This window comes from Pristiophorus japonicus, chromosome 5 (genome assembly GCF_044704955.1).
Source record: "Pristiophorus japonicus isolate sPriJap1 chromosome 5, sPriJap1.hap1, whole genome shotgun sequence".
Classification (NCBI taxonomy): Eukaryota; Metazoa; Chordata; class Chondrichthyes; family Pristiophoridae; genus Pristiophorus; species Pristiophorus japonicus.
In genome coordinates this window covers 48,836,588-48,864,089 of record NC_091981.1, presented here as the reverse complement: position 1 = coordinate 48,864,089, position 27,502 = coordinate 48,836,588, and the positions used below count along the sequence as shown (strand labels likewise).

Here is a 27,502-nt window from a genome sequence, read left to right as displayed (position 1 = left end):
CTCTGTTTCCTGCCTCCACAGTTGTTTTGCCAGTTATTTGTTCTCCCAATACAAGCTTTGGCAAGATTGAAAAAGGAATAAAGTTCCTATGTATTTAGAAAGACAAAAAAAAATTGCTCTGGGTGCAGCGAGTTGCCTTTAAGTGGCCACATCACTTTAATTGCAGTGCACAGCCCTTTAACGGCTGATAGTGCACAGGATTTTCATCCCCTCTCCCCCGCCCCCACCCCCCCTTTCCCTTCTTTGGCAATTTACCAGCACCGAGAGCCAAGCCAGAGCAGGAGCTGTTGAATATGAAATTAAGTCCAGCCCGAAGCCCACAAAGGATCTGCCCTGCACAGGTTGCGTTCTGGTGCCACTGTCACAGCACTGGGACTAGACAACATTCACCTCTTCTGTGGGGACTTATGCTGTATCTTGGTGATTGCACCTTTGTTACGCAATACACAATGGATTACTTAAAACTTCCAAGACTTAGGGGTTTGTTGTTCTGTCTAATTCTCAATGGTGGACAAGCAATCTTTCATCCAAAGTTGCTCTGGATGAGAGGCCATGATGGAGGAATCCCCTTCTGTGTTACTTTCCTCCTCAGAATCCCCTTTTGCATTGCTTTACCTGTCTATCGGAGTAACCCTCGTCCGTCTTCTGGTTGAGATCCAGTCCTAAATATTTCACCAGATTAGTTTGGATTTTTAAAATGACCCGACAATTGCAATATTAGTACCAACTTGCAATAGAATTGGACTGTTGACTATCATTGTGAATATGAATTAGAGAAATTCCATTAAAAAGATGATTGGCTTAAAATAGTATTTAAGCAGGGCTATCCTTACCCTTACCCATTAGATCTTCTTGGGCACGGTTTACTGAAAATCGGTTCACTATAGGGTAACTTCTTAAATTTATCTCTCCCCACAGCTACGTAACACCCTCCATTTTCAAGTTCTGTGCCATCATTGATGGATCTTCCATCCAATGTATGAAGCCTAAAAGAAATTAAGTGCAAGCACCAAATTATCACATTGAAATAACATTATGCAAAATCATAATATAAAATACATGCAACCTGTTCAAAACTTGGTTCAAAGTTACAGTGAAATAAATAATGACTACAATTTTGAAACTATAAGCATTTGGAATTACGAATACAGCCTAGATTGCGCAATACCTGCCTTATTGTTCAGCTGCTGTTTGTTGGTTAGCTTGCTGTGGTAGCACGGAAAATGTAAAAAATTACAGTTGCGACAGAATTTTGATGGGGATTGATTAAAATGCACTCACATGACACAAATTAGGCTCTACCGTCAGCTATTAATTAATTCATAAACTGTCATGTATCTTACCATGCTATACGTGACTGTAACTAGATATGACCTGTAACCCCACAAGCATACCTTACCACCAGGGGTGCACTTGCAGGAGACACTGCATACCTGTTCCACACAGGTATATAAAGGCAGGTCTTAGGCAAGTGTGCCACTCGAGAGCTGTGAAATAAAGGTGCAGGTCCTGTAGTGACCTTGACTTCAGCATGTGCCTCGTGTGAGTCTGTACTGCAGGATCAGGACTTCACATAAACAACCTGGTGCACAATGATACCTATCTACAAGGGTCTTTGGACCCGCGTTTGGTCAAACCTAAGTTCCACCCATTTACTGTTGAAAAGACCGCTAAGATCCTGACTGTACTTTGGGGGGGAAGTTTGGTGAAAAAAATTGGGGAAAAAAACATCCCGTGGAAAAAATGGGCATTACATGCCGATTCTGGGCGGCAGGTTGCATTCTGGGTGGCAAATGCAACCCTCGACAAAGTAACGCTGAGACTAGAGTCGGGCCCAGGGGGGGCGGGTGGGGGAAGAGGGGGGGGAAACAGAAAAAAAAAATCTTCAACAAATAAAAAACAAAACATGACAAAACCTTCAGAGGTCCCTATCAAACAAAATCTCTGCAAAAGGAATAAAGCAAACTAAACTTTTCTTGCAGGTCTTCATACCTACCATTCTGGTAAGACCTGCTTCCACCCGGCGGTCTTTTCTCCTGCTGGAGGGAGGACTTTTTTCGGCGTTGCACGCCGGTGCATGCTAGCGGACGCTTCCCAGCGGTCTTTTCAAACAGTCAGCGTGAGGGGCTCACCAAACTCACTCAGAGAGGAGAGCGGCGAAAAAACAGGGAGACTGCCGGCTCGGCGGCAAGTTGACCAAATTCAGGCCCTTTATGTTTTCTTCATATTTACGTGAGAATATGAGTATGACTAAGGTATTTACTGAGTTTCCACATGTACGCTGATGCCAGCCAGCTCTACCTCACTACCATTTCTGCCAATCCCTCCACGGTCTCTAAATTGTCAGACTGCTTGTCCGACATTCAATTCTGGATGAGCAGAAATTTTCTCCAATTGAATATCGGGAAGACTGAAGCCATTGTTTTCGGTTTCAGGCATAGCCACGGACTCCATCCCTCTGCCCAACTTCTGTCTTAGGCTGAACCAGACTGTTCGCAACCTTGATGTCATATTTGACTTTCGACCACATATCCGCAGCATAACTAAGACCGAAATTTTCACCTTCGTAACATCGCCCATCTCTGCCCTTGCCTCAGCTCAAGCCCTCGCCCATGCCTTTATTACCTCTAGACCTGACTATTCCAATGCACTCCTGGGAGGCCTCCCGCATGCTACCCTATGTAAACTAGGTGATCCAAAACTTAGCTGCCCGTGTCCCAACTCGCACCATGTCCCGCTCACCTGTGCTCGCTGACCTACATTGGCTTCTGGATAAGAAATGCATCGATTTCAAAATTCTCATCCTTATTTCAAATCCCTCCATGGCCTCACCTCTCCCTATCTCTGTAATCTTCTCCAGCCCCACAACCTCCCCCCCGCCCCCACAAGAGATGTCTGCGCTCCTCTAATTCTAGTCTCTTGAGCATCCCTGATTATAATTGTAAAGTCCTGATCCTGCAGTACAGACTTACACGAGGCACATGCTGAAGTCAAGGTCACTCAGGACCTGCACCTTTATTTCACAGCTCTGGAATGCCACTCTTGCCTGAGACCTTCCTTTATATACCTGTGTCTCCTGCAAGTGCACCCCTGGTGGTAAGGTATGCTTGTGGTTACAGTTCATATCTAGTTACAGTCATGTATAGCATGGTAAGATAGTTATGTACAGTAGTGTGAGATACATGACAATAATTGCTCAACCATTGGTGGCCATGCCTTCTGTTAACTAGGCCCCAAGCTCTGCAACTCTCTGCCTAAACCTTTCCACCTCTTTCCTCCTTCAAGACACATCTTAAAACATGCCTCTTGCTTTTGGTCACCTGCTCTAACTTCTACTTATGTGGCTCAGTGTCAAATTTGTTATCTCATAATACTTCTGTGAAATGCCTTGGGATGTTTCACTACGTTAAAGACGCTATATGAATAAACATTGTTGTTGAGTACATGAAAACCGTAAACTAGGAGAGCAACTCGTATGTGTTTTATAAATTATAGCCTGGATGTTAAGGTAAATCAACAGATATTGGCCCTAAACTTGCGGTCGGAGGTTTCCCCACAGGGAAATGCCTCCGATCCGCAAATAAAATGCCCACGTACCTGGTGGTCCGGGAGGTATGGAGATTTGCGGACCTGGGGCTCTCCAGGTACGCGTGGGCAGAGGTCCACGTATCTCAGGAGCGCACACTGTTCATCCCTGGGATCACATGGGACAGCCCAACAAATGTACGGAAACCCCATAAGCATGAATGGGAATACCCCAAAAAATACATCTACACTTCAAATAAATAAATACAAAAATCACATTTAAAATTAATTAAAATGGCATTAAACATTTAAAACAAAAATTAAATTTTTTTAAAATTCTTCTGAATAGAGTGCTCCTAGCTTAAGTGCTGGTAGGACAAATGCTCTTGGAAGGCTCTAGGTGGGTAAGGTCTCCTTCTGAGAGCGCTCCTACCCGTCCTCCTGCCCCTCCTCCCTCTGCGAGCAGCTTGTCCTGTTCTTCACTGCCTCTGCTCTATCCCCCTCACATACTTCAGCGCGAAGGGGACTGCAAGTACAGCCCCCATGACAGAGCAAGTGGTCTGAGCAGAACCCTTTAAATCAGAAGCCAGGCATTCTCCACTTGCAGCCTCACTCCCCGTCACCTCAACAATTTTAAATAACTGTAGAAAGCTCCAAACAGCTGCACAAAATTACACAGAGCCAGTACAAATCAAAAAGCAAGACACCTGCAAGTTGTTGCTGATCCCTTTAAATACCAATGGTGGGGGGGGGGGTCCTTCCTGCTGCTGAACGTATGTTCAGATGCCCTGCCTGAAACCTTATGCACACTAACCTGCCAGTCTCTGAATTTAACCCCTTTAAAGCAAGCTTTTAAAAGATATTATAAAATAACAAATCTAGCTCCTTTCGATGGTTTGGGGGAGGGTCCGAGGAGAAGAAATCAATTGATAGGATTTCATTTCAGTTCCAATTTGAATTCAGCTTTTGTAACTAAAGCCATTTCCTTCTCCCTGCACAAGTTTTATAAACCATCATTAACTCAAGCAAGAATCTCAAATTGCAGACAGAGTTGCAGAGTATGGTTGTTATAATCTCACCACCTTCCGTCTCTCCATTTTGTCACTTCTTGACAAAGACCTCCAGACAGTTATGTCAGAAGATTTCTCCCTAATTGCAGCAAGTATCATCACTTTAGTTTGGCACCTTTGCTTTTGACGAATGTTAATGTGGCGACTCTTTTTCTGCTCCGCCTTTAAATAATTCTTTAAGTGGCAGGGTTGTCAATAGGAGAAAAGTTCAAAGAATAGATTCAATTCTGATCTCCACAATAAAATAGTACAAATATTTAGAGACTCTCCTTTACATCACCCAGTGTCAATGTTTCATATCACTTGAGTACGTAGGTTAGAGACATTGGGCCGGATTTTCAAGAAGTTTGCGACCGGGTTTTCGCCGCGATTTGACCCTCCGCGGCGAAAACCCGGTCGTAAAGCTCAGGTACCTATTTGTGATGGCGCTTCCAAGAACCGCCAGGGAGAGGTGCGCCAATGTGCAACAATGCGGACTGAGTTTGCGTTGGACTTTCGGCTCTCTCCCGACATATACACCAAGCCCAGAATAGCGACAGGTCAAACCTGTCAGTGCAGCCCTGCTAGCAGCGGTAAGTATGAAAACCTGCAAAAGGAGAAGTTAGTTAAAGTTTTTATTTTTAAATTTTCTTGCAGCGATTAGATAGGTTAGGGTCTTGTAAATGTTTTTGGAATTTTTTTTCCCCTACCAAGGCCTCTCTCACAGCGCTCCCGGCCCCGGATTAAATTTGGCGAAACTCGCATGGTTGCGCCGCGAATCCTCGTACAACACCCCCCACCCCCCTGCCCAGCCTTACCGATACGCCCTGGCGCAGGTGTAAAACCCGAAAATTCAGGCTAAAAGCGGTAGCGCAGCGCAGATAGTAAGTTTCACGTATCGCTACCTTTTTCACAAAAACACCCCGAAAGCCAAAAATCTAGCCCATTCCCTTAGCAGTTAATATCTTACAATGTATTAATTACACAAGATGCTGTTGCTTTTCACGCCTCAAATCTGAGAATTTAGATCTCCAATACCATGAGGATCATAGAGATCAAGTTATTTATTGCATGGTCCGTGAATGAGAGCAATACTGCACACCTGGCATCAACGACACACTATCAAGTACCTGTAGTTTTCCTGAATTGTCAATATTTCTCAGCAAGTCGTTCAGCTGCAAATATTACCCATTTTAGAAAAAAAAATAATCTATTACCTATTTCTGAATACTAGATTGATTAAAAAGTGGCCACAGGAATTTGGAAGTCCAGCAGTGCAGCACAATAGGCGGTTCATTCTTGATGTTTTACTCAAGTTAAAATAAAATATGAGATTGCTGCGCTCCAAAAACAAACAGAACTAAAACAAATGACCCATTAAAAAGTTCTCAATGACTGCATTGGAGAATCATTTGAGGTATTCTTTAAGGGGGTGTGAAAGCTTCACGCCAGTTCATAGACCTGCTTATTTATCTCACTTCCCCCTCCAATGATGCAGGCGAAAGCACCATGGACTGGTTAACTACAATGGCTACACTGTTTAGCACTATTTTGGGTTCATTATTTCAGTGCATAGCAACCAAGCAAGGTTTGAACACTGTTCTGTCTCCAAAACAACTGACCAAGAGACGCTTTTACTTTGCCCTTTTATCATTCCTGTCTCAGGAAAACGACCTCCGTGCTCAGCTCTCCTGCTTTTACGTGTGTCGATTGTTGCTGGTCTCCAAAAAGCTGAGCTCTGGTGCCAAATGTGGAGACCTGATTGCTGATCAGTTTGCACCCTTCTGCTACCAAGGATTTTCATCTTTTCGTGTTAATTCAATGATATGACAACGGTTGTAGTAAGCTAAAAGATTACGGGAGTAATCGGTTTTAACGGATTTTGAGAACCTAGATTTCTCCCGTGAGCATTCCTTCTGTGACCGGTGTTTTATAGACACTGATGGTAACAGTATTTAGTTGGCAAAATTCTTTTTGGTTTTGTTGGACCATATGTTTGTTTATTATATTAGCGGTGCCCTTAAAGGAGCATTTGTGTGTGCTGACTTTTGTTGGGTGACACTACAGCAACTCTGTGTCAAACATATTGGTCCAATTAAAATAGGCCCAAGTGAGTGTTTTACCAGGATCACAAGGTTGGGTAAACCCCACTCTCTGCTAGTTGCCAATACTTGCAACTCCCTTTTATACTGGTTGGGTTTGCACCACCAGTTACTTAATTGAAAGTCCAGCTGACGACATCCCAATGGCTAGATTCCCTGAATCCAACCAATAGGAAAACACACTTTTTACAAGTTTCTCCTACAGCTGGATTTAGCGAATCCAACAACAGAGAGGTGAAGAAATGGAGAGGTTTAGGGAGGAAGTTCCAGAAGTTAGGGCCTAGATAGCTGTTGGTACGATTGCCAGTGGTGGGATGAAGGAAATGAGAGATGCACAAGAAGCCAGAATTGTAGGAACGCCGAGTTCTCAGAGGGTTGTGGAGCCGGAGGAGGTTACAGAGGTAGGATGGGGTGAGACCATGGAACAATTTGAACATGGAGATGAGAATTTTAAAATCAAGCCATTGGTGGACCAGGAGCCAATGTAGGTTAGCGAACACAGGTGATGTTGGGTGAACGGGAATTGGCATGAGTTAAGGTACAAGTAAGAGAGTTTTTGATTAACTTAAGTTTATGGAGGGTGGCAGATGGGTGCTCAGGTGGGAGAGCATTGGAATAGTCAAGTCTGGAGATAACAAAAGCATAGATGAGGATTTCAACAGCAGATGGGCTGAGATAGGAACGGAGGCGGGTGATATTACAGAGGTGGAAGTGAGGGGTCTTGTTGGTGGCGAGGATATGGGGTCAGACGTTCAGCTACGGGTCCAATATGATGCTGAGGTTGCAAACAGTCTGGTTCAACATGAGACAATGGCCAGGAAAGGGAGTGAAATTGGTGGCTAGGGAATGGAGTTTGTGGTGAGGACCAAAGAAATGGCTTGGCATTTACAATGTTCAATTTCTTACACTGAGCAAGACCCATGTTTCAGGAACTGATGGTGCAACCATCCCACTGACACCAATATAAAAGCAGCCAATGGTGCCATTGGTTTCCTGCATGCTGAGCTATTTATACTTCGTCTCACCTTTAAGTCAGAAGGTTGTGGGTTCAAGTCCCACTTCAGAGATTTGAGCACAAAAATCTAGGCAGTACTGAGGGATTACTGCACTGTCGGAGTTGCTGCCACATCCGGCCTCTCAGATGGCCTGGCCAATAATTATCCCTCAATCAACATCGCTAAAAACAGAGTATCTTGTCTTTATCACATTGCTGTTTACAGGACCTTACTGTGCACAAATTTTCTGCTGCATTTTCTACGTTCCAACAGTGACTACACTTCAAAAGTACTTCATTGGCTGTAAAGCACTTTGGGCTGTCCTGAGGTCATGAAAGGTACTACATAAATGCATTTTTCTTCTTTTACAGAGGCATTAAAAGATGTTATTAAAGATTTGTTAAGGGAAGATAGTGTCTGACTAACTTGATTGAATTTTTTGAGGAGGTGACAAGGGAAAGTGGCAAGTTGGATCCAAAATTGGCTCAGTGGCTGGAAGCAAAGGGTCAACAGGTGTTTGTGAATGGAAGGCTGTTTCCAGTGGGGTTCTGCAGGGCTCAGTACTAAGTTCCTTGCTTTTTGAGGTATACATCAATGATTTAGACGTAAATGTTGGAGACATGATTAAGAAGTTCGCAGATGATACAAAAATTGGCGTGTGGTTGATAATGAGGAAGAAAGCTGTAGACTGCAGGAAGATATCAATGGACTGGTCAGGTGGGCAGAAAAGTGGCAAATGGAATTCAATCCAGAGAAGGATGGTACGGTCTGGAACTCACTGCCTGAAAGGGTGGTAGAGGCAGAAACGCTCATCGCATTTAAAAATTACTTGGATATGCACTTGAAATACCGTAACCTACAAGGCTACGGGCCAAGAGCTTGAAAGTGGGATTCAGCTAGGTGGCTTTTTTTTTGGCAGCCGCAGACACAATGGGCCGAATGGCTTCCTTCTGTGCCGTTAACTTCTATGATTCTATTTTATACAAGTAAATATTTGCTTGGCTCCTATGTGAGAATAAAATTCCTCAATAGCAGTCTTCCAGTAGCTCCCATAATATTCCACCGTATATAAAGCTTGAATAATAAGGAACTATTTGTTTTAAATAACGGGGATTGCGGCAGCGTTTCATAATGTGACTTTTCTGTGGTGCATACTTTGTAAATAGCGACACACCCCCGGGAACCCTCTGCCCTAACCTCCAAACTACAGCATCAACTAACTAAAGGAAAGTAGGACTATTGCTGCAGAATTCAGTCAGCAACAGAAATTACGTGCTGGTGAGTCAGCAAATAAAGGGAAAGTACAAAAAAAATTCAAATATTTAATGACAGACAGAAATCTAATGAATTTCAAATTCCCAGAGCGAGAACCTATGCCATACAGTAATGTTCACTGTCATGTTTATAAAAAGTAGTAACACATTCCCTGCAGGATAAATAAACATCACCTTTGATTATAAAAGATTATTTCTTTATTGAGTAAATACAAATGCAATTTCATGTTTTTTTTGCACTGGAAATGAATATATTTCACAAAGTTGTGACGCAGTTCGACAGAACACAAGTTGAGGCTTGAACCAAAGTGATATCCAGTCATTGTAATTGAGCTTGTGATCTACCCCGTGCCTTTATATTATTTATTGTTAGAGAATCAATCAAATGTAGCAAAACAAAACTCAAAGACGAAGCAAGTGGCTGTCACGACTTACACTGCCAGCTGCTCATTAAATTTTCGACTTATGTACCTCCAATTCATTACACTTCACTGCTGCTACTGCAGGTCCTTCCTGTTACACATCCACTCCACTTCAGCACCTGGTGAACACCACTCATTTGGGGGTAATTTTAAACTTTCATCACCTGCATCGGCGATAGCGAATTGGCAGTCCCTTTTACACCTCGCCCGATTTTTATTTCCATTGACTTTAATGTAAAGCAGGCTGCCGGCCCTTCCAGCAATAAAAGTTAAAATTACCTCCATTAGGAGAGTCAATGGGATGGATCTTGACTTTGTGTAAAATGGGCGATAGCACCCAATAGACTTCAATAGAAAGAAAAATCGAGAGATGTTAAACGGGCTGCTGACGCACTAATACCCATTTTACACTATCGCAGTCAAGTTCCACCCCAATCACTCAGTTTGGCTTAAAAACCTATTCTGATGCATGCAACATGTAAGAATAAGCAGTGTTCCATTTGTTTAAACGGATTTGCGATTTGCCTCACTGGTGCTCACCACATTCACCACTTATCGATAACTCATGTATTGGCCGTTGTTGTTGAAATAGTTTAATCACAACTTCCCAACTGCGGTAGCAACAACATGAGCAAAGAAAGTTAAACAACATGGTATAATTTCACATCTCTGATCAAGCGACCATGTTCCAACTACCAACAGGCTTCAACATCAGTGCAGTCAATGGTTATTCTGTTTAGAACTTACTTTCTTACGGCTCCAGTTCTAAGATTCACTTTCTCTGTGACGCTGGAAAGGATCTGTTCCCACTGGCCCAGTGTTCTCTTAGGAATCAGCAGTCGGATTGCTGGATTTAAGAGGTCTCCATTAGCAATCACACTGTGAATGAAAGGAGAATATGTAACAATAAACACAGATAGGCAAGACATTTAAACAGAAGGGGAAATCTCTCAAATCACACAACTTTGAGCTACACAATATATGGCTGACTTTCATCTCTCTTCTCTCCCCCCCCACCCCCTCACCTCCCCCGCCCCACCTCCCACAACAATTTGCAATGTTCTTTTCTCTCAAGGATGTTTATTATCGGCTCAAGAAAACAAAAACATTCTCTGCCATGTGCTAGAAGATCTAGACAGTGGCATCTCAGGGCTGGAAATTAGCTCGGAGGCAGGGAAGGAGTGGGGAGGGCTGTTCTGAGGTCAGGAATCTCAAAGTATGGGTTTCCCAAACGTCCTGCAGTTCACCTTTAAATGTTTCTGTAGGTTTCCCACCCCCAGCTAGCCTGAAATCCTGCAGCACAACCCCCGCAGCCGAGCTGATCCAAGAGCAAGTAGCTCTAGTGGGGAGGTGGGAGAGATCATGGTGGGGGAGGGGTTCCAATCACAGGGGTGGGGGCAGATGATGGTTGGTTTGGGGGGGGGGGGGGGAAACAGATGGTGGGTCGGGGGGGGGGGTCCGATCACAGGGTTTATTCGGTAGCTTGTTGGGCCTGGAGGAAACACTCCTGCTCCCGCCTGGCCCAGAAACAGTGTTGTAAAGGCACTTAATTTACTTACGGATTCAGCGGTTCTCGCCTCCTTTCACCTCCCGGGTTTCCAGAGGCCTGGGAAACCCAACCAACTGATTAAAAATAGAATCACTGTTAAAATGAAAGCACGCAGCCTCATTAAAATATTTAAACGACCAACCCACCTCCTGCGAGTGGATTGGTTGTCTGCCTCTTGTCCCACCTCCGTTAAAACCGGAAGCAAGTGGATGTGAAGCGAGTTGGGTTCCTGTTTCGTTTTTTAACCGCTCATCCGAACCAAACCCACCCATTTTTAAGTGTTAAAATACCCCCTTACTGTCTGCAGATAGAAATAAAACCATTTCATAAATATTGTATTCTCCTGTTCAAAGTTCAAAGATCTCTCTCATATATAAGAAAATATTATGTAATCGCATACAGATGCAACAGAGGGAATTTGCTGTGGGAGTGATGATGTCATTCGTTTGGTAAACCTTAGGTTCAGACGTGTGCAGCCAACGTGTCAAAAGTAGGTCCTGTTGAAGTGGCAGTGACCGAGTAAACGGAGTAGAACCGAGTTGCACACAAAACCATGGATATTGTGTGAAGTCTTTAATTGACTTCGAGCCATTGTAAAATGTAGACTAGATACATAGTTTTGTTTTAACGCCTTTTCATTGCTCTGTTACTGCCACTGCTGCAAAGTCATTAAAGTATCACAGAGAAAGTGACCATATAAAAATGTACACATCCGTACTATAGAGAAGTCTAAGGGGAGGACTTTTTGTTCTCAGGTGACGTCAAAGTCTAGTAAAATGAATGGAGCTAATCAGGATGTAGGGAATTCCATCATGTCAACGAGAACCCTAAAGCAGTGATCCTTAAACAGAGTTCCACGGACCCCTGGGGTCCGTTCTGACTTCCCAATGGGTCCGTGACCGGATGTAATTTCAAGCCTGCTCCTCTTTATAAAGCCGACACGAATTCAGTTCTTGCAAATTATTCTCAACAGCTGGGCCCGCCTCCTCAGAGGCCCACAGCTCTCATTCACTTTGCAACGAGCGCTACCGTCGAGTTTATTCCTCTCCCTGGTGCCACAACCCTGTGCCATCCTCCGACACAAAATCAGAGTGCCTGTGGGACCCTACAAACACATGCCTGAACGTGCTTACGCAAACACATACAATCCCACAGTGCAGCTGTTACAGAACATGCCAGTGGGACAGTATGGTATTGAGTCATGCTTCCAACAGTATCCCAACACTATGGCCCAAATTTTTCTCAGCACTGGGCGCCGTTATTTGGTGCCCAGTGAGTTTTTTGATGCCAAAGCTCAGTTCAAAGATTCCCCAGTTTTGGGCGCTGGCATCCAGTACCAGCACATGGCACCATACATTTCCCGCCCCACACCAAGGAAATAGTTTCTCTCTATCTACCCTATCAAATCCTTTAATCATCTTGAGCACCTCTTTTAGATCGCCTCTTAATCTATACTCAAGGGAATACAAGCCTAGTCTCTGCAACCTGTCCTCACAGTTTAACCCTCTTTGCCCTGCTTTCCATGCAGTGCTTTTTCAGATCAATGAGCTACATTTATAATCAAAATAAAGCGGAGACTACTTTTTATCACAGAGGCATACTCTCCTCTCAAGAGGCATTGTGGAACTGATGTCACCGTACCACTGCAATTGTTCACTGGGTTGGTGTTGGGATCTGTGTGGGCCCTGCTCCGGCCCGCTTCTGTCCCGGGCCAAAGGGACCCTGCACCCGTTTCTACCTTGGCCGAGAGGGATCCCTGCACCTTAAACTTTTAATCGACTTTTAATTCTTCTTTTAAAAAAAACTTTTAATCAATCTTAATTTTTAAACAATTGGGGAAACTTTTATAACCTATTATTGATCTACATCTTAGACTTTTTAAACAATTCTTAGAAACTTTTTAAATAAATTGGGAATTTTCATCAACTTTTAACTTTTAAAATAACTTAGGAAGTGACCTTCCTAATGCCTGCCCCCCAACCAAGCCTCGGGCCATCTACCATCAATGGCGCTACTCGGCGCTGCGCTTGCGGCCAACACTTCGCTGTAGGCAATTCGGCTTATAGAGCTGTGCCTGGTCTCCAGTTGTCTTGGACCCCCTTGCCACTGGACCAAGACTTTGCTCAGCTAAGCCCGTGTGGTTGCCGGTGTGCAGCGGCCACCCCACGTTAAAAGAACTCACGCACAGGCATCTTTCACTTCGTCAGTATGAAGTTCAGGACCTGGAATGTCAGGACCCTCATGGACAATTCCAACAGCAACAGGCCGGAACGCCGCACCGCCATAGTTACCTGGGAACTCAGACACTTTGACATTGACATCGCCGCCCTAAGCGAGACCCGGCGGGCAGGCGAAGGCCAGTTGAAGGAACATGGTGGAGGTTACACTTCCTTCTGGAAAAGGAAACCAGAGGCAGAGCGCCACCTTCATGGAGTCAGCTTTGTTGTCATGAGCTGGTTGACCGCCTCAAAGACTCTCCCTGTGGGGTTAACGAACGCCTCATGACTCTTCGTCTTACCCTATCCCAGAACAATGCATCAGTCATCAATGCGTATGCCCCTACGCTCGATGCAACGGATGAGGCTAAAGAGGGTTTTTATTCCAACCAAGACATCCTTGTTCCGCGTCCCCACGGACGACAAATTGATCCTCCTGGGTGATTTTAATGCCAGGGTCGGCAAAGACACAGTCCTCTGGGGAGGCGTGATTAGCAGAGAGGGGGTAGGGAAAGCCAACTCCAGTGGTACCCTACACCTGACAAAATGTCTAGAATATGAACTCATCACCAACACCCTGTTCCGCCAGAGGGACAAATACAAGGCATTGTGGCAACACCCTCGCTCCAAACACTGGCACCTGCTTGACTATGTCATCGTCCGAGCCAAGGATCGCAAGGATGTGCCATGACAGGAGCTGACGACTGTTGTACGGACCACTGCTTAATCCAATCCATCATCAACATTAACATAGCCCCAAAGCAAAGGGGACAGCAGAAGCAGTTCTGCAAAAAAAGTCAATGCCGGGCACTTAGAGACCCAGCTAAGAGAGCCTTATACAGCCAATCTGGCATGCCTTGATGACCCGGAGATGCTGAATGCCCACAGCGCCTGGTCTGCCCTCCAGGCCTCTAACAAATGCCTGTGAAGAGACACTTGGTCACTCAACCAGAAAACATCAGGACTGGTTTGATGAAAATGATCAGGTGATCGAAGAACTAATAGATCGCAAGCGCAAAGCATTTCTGAGCCTCAAGTAAGAACCTAATTCGGGAGCTGCAAAACAACATTACAGACAGTTCAAGGTTCAGGTCCAACAAAAAACCTGGGAGCTAAAGAACAGGTGGTGGATGGAGAAAGCACAGGAGATACAACAACTGGCCGACAGCCACGATATGCGAGGATTCTTCACTGCAGTCAAGGCCACCTACGGTCCAAACTCCCAAGGCCCCACCCCACTCCTGGCCAAGATCTGGGAAACGCTCATCAAGGACACCGAGGCTGTCAGGGCCCGATGGAAGGAGCACTTTGAAAATCTCCTCAATCGAGACTCTGCCTTTGACTCGAGTGTTCCCGACTCCATCCCGCAGCATGCGACCCGCCACCACCTCAGTGAAACTCCAACATTGCACGAGGTAGGCAAAGCCATAAAACAGCTCAAGAATAACAAGGCTACAGGTGCAGATGGAATCCCTGCCGAGGCGCTAAAGTATGGTGGAGAGGCGCTGTTGGCACGGATACATGACCTCATCTCTCTCATCAGGTGGGAGGAGAGCATGCCGGGAGATCTCGGAGATGCAGTGATTGTGACCATTTTTTTTAAAAAGGGGACAAGTCCGACTGCGGCAACTACAGGGGAATCTCGCTGCGATCAGCCACTGGAAAAGTTGTCGCTAGAGTTCTTCTCAATCGTCTTCTTCCTGTGGCCGAGGAGCTCCTCCTGGAATCACAGTACGGATTTCTGTCCCACCTGTAACAGGGTCTGTGGCTCTTGTATTGGACTGTTCAGCCATCAGAGAACTCACTTTGGGAGTGGAAGCAAGTCTTCCTCAATTCCAAGGGAGTGTCTGTGATGATGATGTTGGGATTGAACATTTGGATCCATTCAGTCTTCAGGTTTAGAGTCATCAAAATGCTGGTCTAACCGGGGTGGAAGGAGCAGCTAGGAGAGCCTCAGCTCAGGCAGCAAGGACTCAAAAACGGCACTTAACACAAAGAGTACACACCATTCACAACACCATCTGAATCCCAACTAGTTCATAACTGACTACTACCAGATTTGTGTAAACAAACGTAAATTATGACAATTAATATCTGGATGTCAAGTTCAGTGCTCCTGTCAGCCCAATGCCACAAACAACAGTACAGTGAAAAATCTGTTTGTTTTGGCAGTCTGCTCTGTACTCACCAAATAGTGCACGGCTCTCGAGTAGGTTTTTTAAATCTTGCTGATGCTATTATCCGGCTGTGAGCAACAGGCTTGATCTGAATGAAGAAAATGAGTAACATCTGTTATGTTAGTGAGATTCAGGACTTTTTAGAATCCAAGACCTTTACAGTTTGTTATTCGCTCCTTATGGCTACAAAAATGGTATAAAATGTGTGCAGCAAAATGTCATTTAATCTTAAAAATCTTCCATCTGTCTGCTAAATAGCATCTGTACATTAAACAGATGATATACTAACAATACAATCTATATGAACCCAAGACCTATAGGTTACATTCGCCATTAATATTCCAAGAACCTTCCTCGTGTAACTGCAACAATCACTGGATGGTGGGGGAAAGCATTTTGATGCCAGCGCACATAGAATGTGGATTACATGACTAAAGGTAACCAAGCAACAGCCTGCATATAGGTCTGCAAATGAATTATTGGGGGAAGAATTAGCTTGTGCATGAACAGAAAGAGTTTACAATTATATTATGGCCTTAAATTCCGGTCGAGCTCTTCCCGCGGGCAAACGACAGAAAAAGAGAAAAAAGATGCACACTTACCTGTTGCTGCTGCGCCCATTGGAACTTCCGAGCCCAAGGCCTCTCGTGACTACGCGTCACAGCGTGTGCACATGGGGACATGCACAGGCCGGGAGCTGGAGACAGCAGCCAATCAGGTGTAGTATAGATTCTCATTTATAGTAATAGGAGTTCCGTAAGTCCAGAACTCCTATTACTATGAATGAGAACCACCCCCCCAAACACCCAAAACAATAAAAAATAGAAAATAAACTACATATTTAACTTTCATTTAAATTAAAGTTGTTATAAAAAAAAAATTTTCCCGACTTTTTAAAAAAGTTTTTTTAATTAAGCCTAAAAATAAACTTACCGTAGTGGGGAGGATTTTTAAACAATAAAATGTGTTTTTATAACTTTATTTTAAAATGTTTATGTATTTTTAAAAACTTGCACTTGTAAGAGTAGGCTATATGCCTGCTTTTTCAGGCGCAAGATTTTAAAAGGACATTTTCTGGGCAAGATATTCGTAAATATCGTAAATCTTGCCCTGCAAGTGTCCTTGCTCCCGAGATATGGAGGATCTGTCAAGCCAGAAACGTGACAAATCGGAAAAGCCGGTTTTCAGCGCATGCACATTGCGTGCTGAAACCCAGCTTTTCCGATGCCTTCCCGGGTCTGTAGGAACTCCACACAGACCTGAGACATCGGAATTTCAGGGTTTATATTATATAACGGGCCTAGAAGTACGAGTGTGGGGGGCACAGGGTACTATTTCTGCACCCAAATGGGGAGGCCCAAGGCCTCGGGCCTCATTTCCATTACGGTAAAGAGTGGTTGGAGATCGGGCAGCCGCACCACTAGTAGCGGCCCTCAGATAAGTGAGGATGGGTTGACCTGGGTAGAAGGATAATAGAAAAGGATAATAATAGGTCGCATGCATCTTGCAGCGTGGGCCTCAAACAGGCGTTGGGCCCCACATTTACATATGCAAAAAGCCCGAGCACTCCACACCGATTTTTTTGTCCTGTACCTAAATGGCATACGGTGCAATTCCAACGCACAATTAACATGCGCTTCCTGCCTGCCATACTGGAGGCTTAGGATGATGTTTACCGGCCAAATATCTAGGCTACGTTCTCCAAGGGAGGAGAAACAAAATCACATCATTCAGTTCTGCAATCAAATGATTGAGGGCCATCAATGAATTCTCAAAGATGTCACATGATTAACATTAATTTACTGGCTTCACAATAACTACATTATGGCATCCAAGCCACTCGAGATTGTTAAGAAATAATTGATAAATTACTCCAATGTACTTAATTTTTTTTTAAAAGCTAAAGGCACTTGAATCAACATTTTTATTAACAGTGCTCCTCCATTTAATTAGTCGATAATAGTGGTGTTGACACACTGCAATAACATCAGCCGAAGGACGCATTCTGTACTGAATCAGCTCTTTATCACCAACATCAATGAGACCAATCCTTTTGAGGTACGACTGCGGCAATCATATTTTGACAGGCTCAAGTAAGTATGTTAAATATTGCAAATTTTATATATTAAGAAAAATACATGCTGGTCTGTGAATGTATTGCAGAATTGTATTGGTTTTGGGCCTTTCACATACAGAGGTCCAAGCCCTTTCAAGATAATTCACCTTTTATTATCTATTATTTTATATTTTCTTTATGCTTCTGTTTGTTACATATGCTGTTTTAAAGTACTTTACATTAACTACCGTGTCAACTTTGACCTTACTGCAAGTTTGTTTCTCGCAATATAGAAACATATTTCATGTGAACATGAGAGCTAGAGTTTGGATATCAGAGCTTGCAAATAACTCAAACTGGGACAACCAGCAGTTAATAAGCACTAAGCAGCCACTGCAAAGTTTTTTATTAAAATAATTCTCCCTTAATTCTTTGTGCTAAAGGTGGGATGCGGTTCCATGAACACCAGCCATCTTCCATTACTCCACTCATTTGGTCATTTTGAATCAATAGCCCGAAGTAATAATGCTCTAGTTCAAGGATTTTGGTCAATTAGTGAACAAAGTTAATGCTACTGCATGATGAACTCAGCCTTTTTCCTTCCTCCTGAACTAAAATTTTCTTCTCTTGAATGAGGCATGATAATGAAAGGTTGGCGATGTTATCATAACAAATGTTTAACATGCCCATATCAAACTCATCCGTTATTTTAATGCAACCGTTTGAACCAAGTACATTAAAGCAATTTCACCCTGAAAATACCCATTCTTACTCAAATATCAGATTCCAAAATACTGCTTTGTTCTTCCAAATTACTGGCATTTAACCCCTTGTGTGTGAAATACATCACCCTGTTAACTCTTAGACATAGTTTAACCCAGCACACAATTTCTGACACACATATCCAGTTCGAATAGTACAGACACAACAAATAGAATGAAAGAACTTGTATTCATCAGCATCTTGAATTCTCAACTAAGTTGAACACAAAACTACTGGAAAGAAGTTAGGTAACAAAATAAAGACAAAAGAATACATTTACATGATGATTATTAATGTTACCTATATAACAACATTTGCCACATTTCAAATGCCTGTTACAATATTTCTATTGGAGGGATATGCCTATTTCAGAACTCTGAGCCAGGAGTTAATTTTAATGGAGGTTCTTAGACCCATCACTGTCAGTTGAAGAGATTCAAGATAAAAGGCTACAGTGGTCAGCATGCATTCGTGTACAAGCTTTACAATTACATTTTATGACTGATTGCACGAGGGGCCATTCATACAGTATGCTACAACCTGCTGTTTTAAGCACCACCACTACAAATGGAAAATTACTGAAAACAAAAACTCTTAAAGAAATCATTTCGAGGACAACGACAGTAACTGCACATCATGGGACCCAAATTTGGCCAGGAGTTGCTCCGGTTTTTTTGGAACAACTTGATTTTTCTGGAGTATCTTAAAAATCCCCATTCTGCACATTTAATTTGCGCCAGTGTAAGTGAGCTAGTTAGGATTTTTTTAAAGTTTTGTTTGTTTTCCAAAAGGGGGCGTTACCAGCCACCTACGCCTGTTTTGGCCATTTAAGCCAGTTTGGACAGCTAATAGTTGCTCCAAACTAACTTAGGCCGCACAAAAAACCCTTGGAGAGTTAAGAAATCAGCGCAGATAAATACATTCTAAAGCACCAAGCACTATACAAAGCACAAAAATGAGCATTCAATAATAAAAAATACAAGGGAGCTGTGAGGAACTGCACCGAGCACCAAGACTTACAAAGCACAAAAAATAATAAGCAATTAATTAATAAAAAAATAGAAGGAACCCTGCACCTAAAGCACCAAGACCAAAGTAATAAGCAATCAATCAATCAACAACAAATAAAAAATAGAACTTCTACCAAAGTCCTGGGAAGGCAGCAGGCAATGTCATCATAACAAATGTTTAACATGCCCAGATCAAATTCATCCATTATTTTAATGGAACTATTTGAACCAAGAAGGATAAGGGAGCCCATTTGGCCAGGCCAGGGCCCCTCCCACACAGCCTGCAGCACACTCTCAGATTCTGGGGGCGAGGAACTACTGCACATGCACACACACTCTAGCGCGCATGTGCAGAGGTCCTGCCCCCGAATCCAGTTGCCTTGCTACGCATCGATCGAGGAGAAGCTGGGGAGCGGCCAAACTCGGTCCAAAGATTTTTGGCGCCCTTGGAGTTCTACAAAAGTGACGCACCTCTGGTGAGCGCGGCAGAAATCTGTACTGGCCAAATTTAGGCCCTATGTGTTTCTGCATTAGATAGGAAGCATAAAAATAAAGCATGAAGAGCATAACCTTTTTTGAAGTTGGTACTTTATTCTAGGAGTTATTTATATCATGTTACATGTGTGACAAATAAAATTTTAAACAATACCCTCCTAGGAAAAGTATTTTTAGTAATAACTGGAATTTTTTTTTTATATAAATCATCAGAATATGGTAAATCATGAACTCTGAAATTTTTTGCAGTAATTTTGAAGGCAAAAATGCAGCTGATCTTCTGCAAGTAGTGAGAGAGCTGGAGACACAACGGAGGAGAAATCAGTTTGTGGGGAATAACTCAGAATAAGGTTTTATATTTTTCAATGTTAAATTGTTAACACAGCTACCTTTTAAAAAGAACTAAGTTTAAATTGTAAGTATCAGCTGTGGTTCAGTGGTAGCACTCTCACCTGAGCCAGAAGGTTGTGCTTTAAAGCCCTACTCCAGAGATTTGGGCACAAAATCTAGGCTGGCACTTGGTGCCAGCATGTCTGAGGTGCTGTCTTCTGGATAATGCATTAAACAGAGAGCCTGTCTGCCCTGGCAGTTGGGTATAAAAGATCCCATGGCTCTATTTCAAAGAGCAGCCAAGTTCTCCCTGGTGCACTGGCTAACATTTATCCCTCAAATGAAAGGGGAGAGAGCAGAGTAACAGTCATTAGACACTCTCTCTCTTAAGTGGTCCCTCGAATAGAGGATGACTTGCTTCCACGCCAAAAAGGGAGGAGTTTGATGAGGGAAAACTAAAAGATGTAAAGCAATTAAACCAGGAGATCGAAATAAGAAACACGAGAGTAAAGCATTCGAGCTGAAGGACAGGCTAGAGTGTGTGGTCCAAATAAGCGTTTTTTATACAAATACACGGAGTATAAGAAATAAACTGAATGAACTGCAGGCACAAATTTAAATTGGAGGATATGACATTGTAGCCATTACCGAGATATGGCTGCAAGACGGTCAGGACTGGGAACTAAATATACCAGGTTATAAGGTCTACAGGAATGATAGGGAAAATGGCAGAAGGGGAGGAGTAGCCTTTGCAATTAAGGATGAAATCACTTCAGTGATGAGAGGATATAGAGAGAGGTAAGCAGGCAGTGAAGATTTTATGGGTAGAATTAAGAAATAGGAAAGGATTTAAGACTGTAGTGGTGCCTGGTAGCAACTCTAATGTGCTAGATTGTATAAATGCAGAGATTAGACAAGCGTGTAGCAAAGGCAAAGTGGTTTTACTGGGGGATTTTAACTTTCATATAGATTGGGATAAGCAGACGGGCACCTATCAGAAAGGTAATGAATTTCTTGAGTGTGTCCGGGATAGTTTTCTACAACAATATATTCTAGAGGCAACAAGGGGGCAAGCCATATTAGATTTAGTAACGAGTAATAAGCCATATTTAGTTAGCAGCCTAACTGTGCGTGAACATTTAACCACTAGCAATCATAACATGATCGAGTTCAATGTAGTGTTTGAAAGGGAGAAACACGAAACAGCTACTAAGATTCTAGATTTGGGTACGATCAACTTCAGTGTGATGAGGCAGAGACTGTCCACAGTAAACTGGGCAAATTTGTTAATGGGTAAAACAACAAAAGATCATAAGAACATAAGAAATAGGAGCAGAAGTAGGCCATATGGCCCCTCAAGCCTGCTTCGCCATTTAGTACGATCATGGCTGATCCGATCATGGACTCAGCTCCACTTCCCTGCCCTCTCCCCATAATCCCTTATCAGTTAAGAAACTGTCAGTGGGTGAAGTTTAAAAAATAATTTAATATGATACAGTACCAGTTTATATTCCTGAGGGGCAAGAGCTCTACTTGCCAAAAAAGCCATGGATGACTAAAGAGGTATTGGACAGCATAAAACTAAAAGAAAAAGCATACAAAAATGCAACAAAAAAAAGCACAGATCCTGGCAAATGGGAAAGATAAAAAGAACAGCAAAGGGTCACAAAACAATAGCAAGATCTACAAAAAGGAGTATGAAAAGAAACTTGCAAGGGATATCAAAATCAATATCACGAATTTTTATCATTACATTAGGAAAAAGAAGGTAGTCAGGAGCAATGTTGGCTCCTTAAAAACTGAAAGAGCTGCTATTATGATAATAAGGAAATGGCAGACATGTTGAATAATTACTGTGCATCAGTATTTACAGTAAGAGGAGGACAGAATGCCAGAAATCCCAAGGCAACTAATATTGAGTCGGGGACAGGGACTCAATAAAATTAATGCAAGTAAAATAACAGTAATGAAGAAAATAATGGCATTAAGAGTGATAAATCCCCAGGACGAGATGGTTTCTATCCTAGGGTTTTAAAGGAAGTAGGTGAGCACATTGCAGATGCCCTAACTATAATCTTCCAAAGTTCTCTAGATTCAGGAACCATTCTTTTAGATTGGAAAACTGCACATGTCACTCAGCTATTTAAGAATGGCGAGAGCGAAACCAGGGACTTCTAGACCAGTTAGCCTAACATCTGTTGTCGGGAAATTGCTAGAGTCTATAATTAAGGATAGGGTGACTGGACACCGTGAAAATTTTCAGTTGATCAGAGAGAGCCAACATGAATTTGTGAAAGGTAGGTCACGTCTGAGAAATCTGACTGAATTAGTTAAAGAGGTGACTAAACTAGTGTATAGGGGAATGTCCATGGATCTCATTTATCTGGACTTCCAGAAGGCACTTGATAAAGTTCCACATAAGAAACTGTTAATTCCATGGGCTTCTACCTTAGTTAACAGCAAATTATTGACCTGGTTAGGCTGAGCGGCCGGAGACAGAGAATAGGGATAATGGGTAGATACTCAAATTGGCAGGATGTGACTAGTGGTCACAGGGATCTGTCTTGGGGTCTTAACTATTCATAATATTTATTAATGATGTAGATGATGACATAGAAAGTCATATATCCAAATTTGCCAGTGACACAAAGATAGGCAGCATTATAGGCAGTGTAGATGAAAGCATAAAATTACAAAGGGATATTGAGAGATTAAGTGAATGAAATCCATTTGCCACAGTTTTTCCCAATGTAAGCAAATGTAAGATCATCCACTTTGGAGCTAAAAAGTATAGAACAGAGTACTTTCTAAATGGTGAAAAGCAAAAAACAGTGGATATCCAAAGCGACTTGGGGATCCAGGCACTTAGAAACATAGAAAATAGGTGCATGAGTAGGCCATTCGGCCCTTCGAGGCTGCACCACCATTCACTAAGATCATGGCTCATCATTCACCTCAGTACCCCTTTCCTGCTTTCTCTCCATACCCCTTGATCCCTTTAGCTGCAAGGACCATATCTAACTCCCTCTTGAATATATCCAATGAACTGGCATCAACAACTCTCTGTGGCAGGGAATTCCACAGGTTAACAACTCTGAGTGAAGGCGTTTCTCCTCACCTCAGTCCTAAATGGCCTACCCCGTATCCTAAGGCTGTGTCCCCTGGTTCTGGACTTCCCCAACATCGGGAACATTCTTCCGGCATCTAACCTGACCCGTCCCTTCAGAATCTTATACGTTTCTATGAGATCCCCTCTCATCCTTCTAAACTTCAGTGTATAAAGTCCCAGTTGATCCAGTCTCTCCTCATATGTCAGTCCAGCCATCCCTGGAATCACTCCCTCAATAGCAAGAACGTCCTTCCTCAGATTAGGAGACCAAAACTGAACACAATATTCCAGGTGAGGCTTCACCAAGGCCCTGTACAATTGCAGTAAGACCTCCCTGCTCCTATGCTCAAATCCCTTAGCTTTGAAGGCCAACATGCCATTTGCCTTCTTCACCGCCTGCTGTAGCTGCATGCCAACTTTCAATGACCGATGAACCATGACACCCAGGTCCTGTTGCACCTCCCCTTTTCCTAATCTGTCGCCATTCAGATAATATTCTGCCTTTGTGTTTTTGCCACCAAAGTGGATAACCTCACATTTATCCACATTATACTGCATCTGCCCACTCACCTAACCTGTCCAAATCACCCTGCAGCCTCTTAGCATCCTCCTCACAGTTCACACTGCCACCCAGTTTAGTGTCGTCTGCAAACTTGGAGATATTACACTCAATTCCTTCATCCAAATCATTAATGTATATTGTAAACTGCTGGGGTCCCAGCACTGAGCCCTGCGGCACTCCACTAGTCACTGGCTCCCATTCCGAAAAGGACCCGTTTATCCCGACTCTCTGCTTCCTGTCTGCCAACCAATTCTCTATCCATGCCAGTACATTACCCCCAATACCATGTGCATTGATTTTGCACACCAATCTCTTATGTGGGACCTTGTCAAAGGCCTTTTGAAAGTCTAAATACACCACATCCACTGGTTCTCCGTTGTCCACTATACTAGTTACATCCTCAAAAAATTCCAGAAGATTTGTCAAGCATGATTTCCCTTTCAGAAATCCGTGCTGACTTGGACCGATCCTGTCATTACTTTCTAAATGCGCTGCTATTTCATCTTTAATAATTGATTCCAACATTTTCCCCACTACTGATGTCAGGCTAACCGATCTATAATTACCCGTTTTCTCTCTCCTTTTTTAAAAAGTGGTGTTACATTAGCTACCCTCCAGTCCATAGGAACTAATCCAGAGTCGATAGACTGTTGGAAAATGATCACCAATGCATCCACTAATACTAGGGCCACTTCCTTAAGTACTCTGGGATACAGACAATCAGGCCCCGGGGATTTATCGGCCTTCAATCCCATCAATTTCTCCAACACAATTTCCTGCCCAATAAGAATATCCTTCAGTTCTCCTTCTCACTAGACCCTCGGCCCCAGAGTACATCCAGAAGGCTATTTGTGTCTTCCTTCATGAAGACAGAATCAAAGTATTTGTTCAATTGGTCTGCCATTTCTTTGTTCCCCATTATAAATTCACCTGAGTCCAACTGCAAAGGACCTACGTTTGTCTTCACTAATCTTTTTCTCTTCACATATCTATAGAAGCTTTTGCAGTCAGTTTTTATGTTCCCAGCAAGCTTCCTCTCGTACTCTATTTTCCCCCTCCTAATTAAACCCTTTGTCCACCTTTGTTGAATTCTAAATTTCTCCCAGTCCTCAGGTTTGCTGCTTTTTCTGGCCAATTTATATGTCTCTTCCTTGGATTTAACACTATCCTTAATTTCCTTTGTTAGCCATGGTTGAGCCACCTTCCCTGGTTTATTTTTACTCCAGACAGGGATGTACAACTGTTGAAGTTCATCCATGTGATCTTTAAATGTTTGCCATTGCCTATCCATCGTCAACCCTTTAAGTATCATTTGCCAGTCTATTCTAGCCAATTCATGCCTCATGCCATCGAAGTTAGCTTTCCTTAAGTTCAGGGCCCTAGTTTCTGAATTAACTGTGTCACTCTCCATCTTAATAAAGAATTCTACCATATTATGGTCACTCTTCCCCAAGGGGCCTCGCACAACAAGATTGCTAATTAGTCGCTTCTCATTACACATCACCCAGTCTAGGATGGCCAGTTCTCTAGTTGGTTCCTCGACATATTGGTCTAGAAAACCATCCCTAATACACTCCAGGAAATCCTCCTCCACCGCATTGCTACCAGTTTGGATAGCCCAATCTATATGTAAATTAAAGTCGCCCATGATAACTGCTGTACCGTTATTGCACACATCCCTTATTTCTTGTTTGATGCTGTCCCCAACTTCACTGCTACTGTTTGGTGGCCTGTACACAACTCCCACCAGCGTTTTCTGCCCTTTGGTATTCCGTAGCTCCACCCATACCGATTCCACATCATCCAAGCCAATGTCCTTCCTTATTATTGCATTAATTTCCTCTTTAACCAGCAACGCCACCCCACCTCCTTTTCCTTTCTGTCTATCCTTTCTAAATGTTGAATACCCCTGGATGTTGAGTTCCCAGCCTTGGTCATCCTTGAGCCATGTCTCTGTGATGCCAATTACATCATATCCATGAATTGCTATCTTCGCAGTTAATTTGTCCACCTTATTCCGAATACTCCTCGCATTGAGGCACAAAGCCTTCAGTCTTGTCTTTTTAACACACTTTGACCCTTCAGAATTTTGCTGTAATGTGGCCCTTTTTGTTTTTTGCCTTGGGTTTCTCTGACCTCCACTTTTACTATTCTCCTTTCTATCTTTTGCCTCTGACTCCCTTTTATTTCCCTCTGTCTCCCTGCATAGGCTCCCATCCCCCTGCCATATTAGTTTAACTCCTCCCAAACAGCACTAGCAAACACTCCCCCTAAGACATTGGTTCCGGTCCTGCCCAGGTGCAGACCGTCCGGTTTGTACTGGTCCCACCTCCCCCAGAACCGGTTCCAATGCTCCAGGAATTTAAATCCCTCCCTTCTGCACCACTCCTCAAGCCACGTATTCATCTGAGCTATCCTGCGATTCCTACTCTGACTAGCACGGGGCACTGATAGCAATCCTGAGATTACTACTTTTGAGGTCCTACTTTTTAATTTAGCTCCTAGCTCCCTAAATTCATCTCGTAGGACCTCATCCCGTTTTTTACCTATTTCATTGGTACCTATATGCACCACGACAACTGGCTGTTCACCCTCCCTTTTCAGAATGTCCTGCACTCGCTCCGATACATCCTTGACCCTTGCACCAGGGAGGCAACATACCATCCTGGAGTCTCGGTTGCGGTCGCAGAAACCCCTATCTATTCCCCTTACAATTGAATCCCCTATCACTATCGCTCTCCCACTTTTTTCCTGCCCTCCTTTGCAGCAGAGCCACCCACGGTGCCATGAACTTGGCTGCTGCTGCCTTCCCCTGATGAGTCATCCCCCTGAACAGTCCCCAAAGCGGTGTATCTGTTTTGCAGACAGATGCCCGCAGGGGACCCCTGCACTACCTTCCTTGCACTGCTCTTCCTGTTGGTCACCCGTTCCCTATCTGGCTGTGTACCCTTTACCTGCGGTGTGACCAACTCGCTAAACGTGCTATTCACGTCATTCTCAGCATCGTGGATGCTCCAGAGTTCATCCACCTGCAGCTCCAGTGCCGCAATGCAGTCTGTCAGGATCTGCAGGCGGATGTACTTCCCACACACGTAGTCGTCAGGGACACCGGAAGCGTCCCTGAGTTCCCACATAGTACAGGAGGAGCATAACACGTGTCCGAGCTCTCCTGTCATGACTTAACCCTTAGATTAACTTAATTGGGCATCACTAAAATGTCATGAACAGGTACAGAAAATAATCAAAAAGGCTAATGGAATGCTGACCTTTATATCCAGAGGATTAGAGTACAAGGGGGTAGAAGTTATGCTGCAGCTGTACAAAAACCTGATTAGACCAAACCTGGAGTGCTGCGAGCAGTTCTCGGCACCACACCTTAGGAAGGATATATTGGCCTAAGAGGGAGTGCAGCGGTGTCAGAGAGGAATTTTCAGGATTTGGCCTGGGTTTTTAAATCTAGTTTTTCATCTCCCCGAAGAGATAACAAGGCTTCCAAGTGCAGTGGAGAATGTATGTATTGTGATGCACAAGACACCACAATTATACAGTACAGGCTGGCTGGACCAGTAGTTCTCTTCCTGGCCATCATTTTTCGTAAATTACCTCTGCCCATGCCTCTCCACACCATCCCCCCATCCCCACTCCTCCTCTGCATAACCTTTTAACGCAACATGATCAATACCACAGGGCAACTGCTACTAATGATAATTATACAGAGCAGATAGCAAAATGTAAACACCAGTATATATTTAATTCATCACAGGTTAACTTTAAATAGCTCACTGATCACAGTCTTTGAAGTTCAAAGAGCCTGCCAAATCACTCTATAACTAATCATTTTATCACCACAGTTGGAGGCATAATTGAAT

At 43.4% G+C, this 27,502-nt stretch overlaps 1 protein-coding gene across 1 annotated transcript in view; it reads right to left on the bottom strand.

The window, feature by feature from the left end:
* LOC139264338 (doublecortin domain-containing protein 2-like) overlaps positions 1-27,502 on the bottom strand; it is a 331,073-nt gene that overhangs the window by 225,113 nt on the left and 78,458 nt on the right. Inside the window, exons 3-5 of the mRNA XM_070880624.1 lie at positions 15,321-15,397; positions 10,115-10,246; positions 840-986 (exon numbers count right to left, since the gene is read on the bottom strand). Coding sequence (XP_070736725.1) covers positions 840-986; positions 10,115-10,246; positions 15,321-15,397 — 356 coding nt within the window. The remainder of the gene's footprint in view (positions 1-839; positions 987-10,114; positions 10,247-15,320; positions 15,398-27,502) is intronic.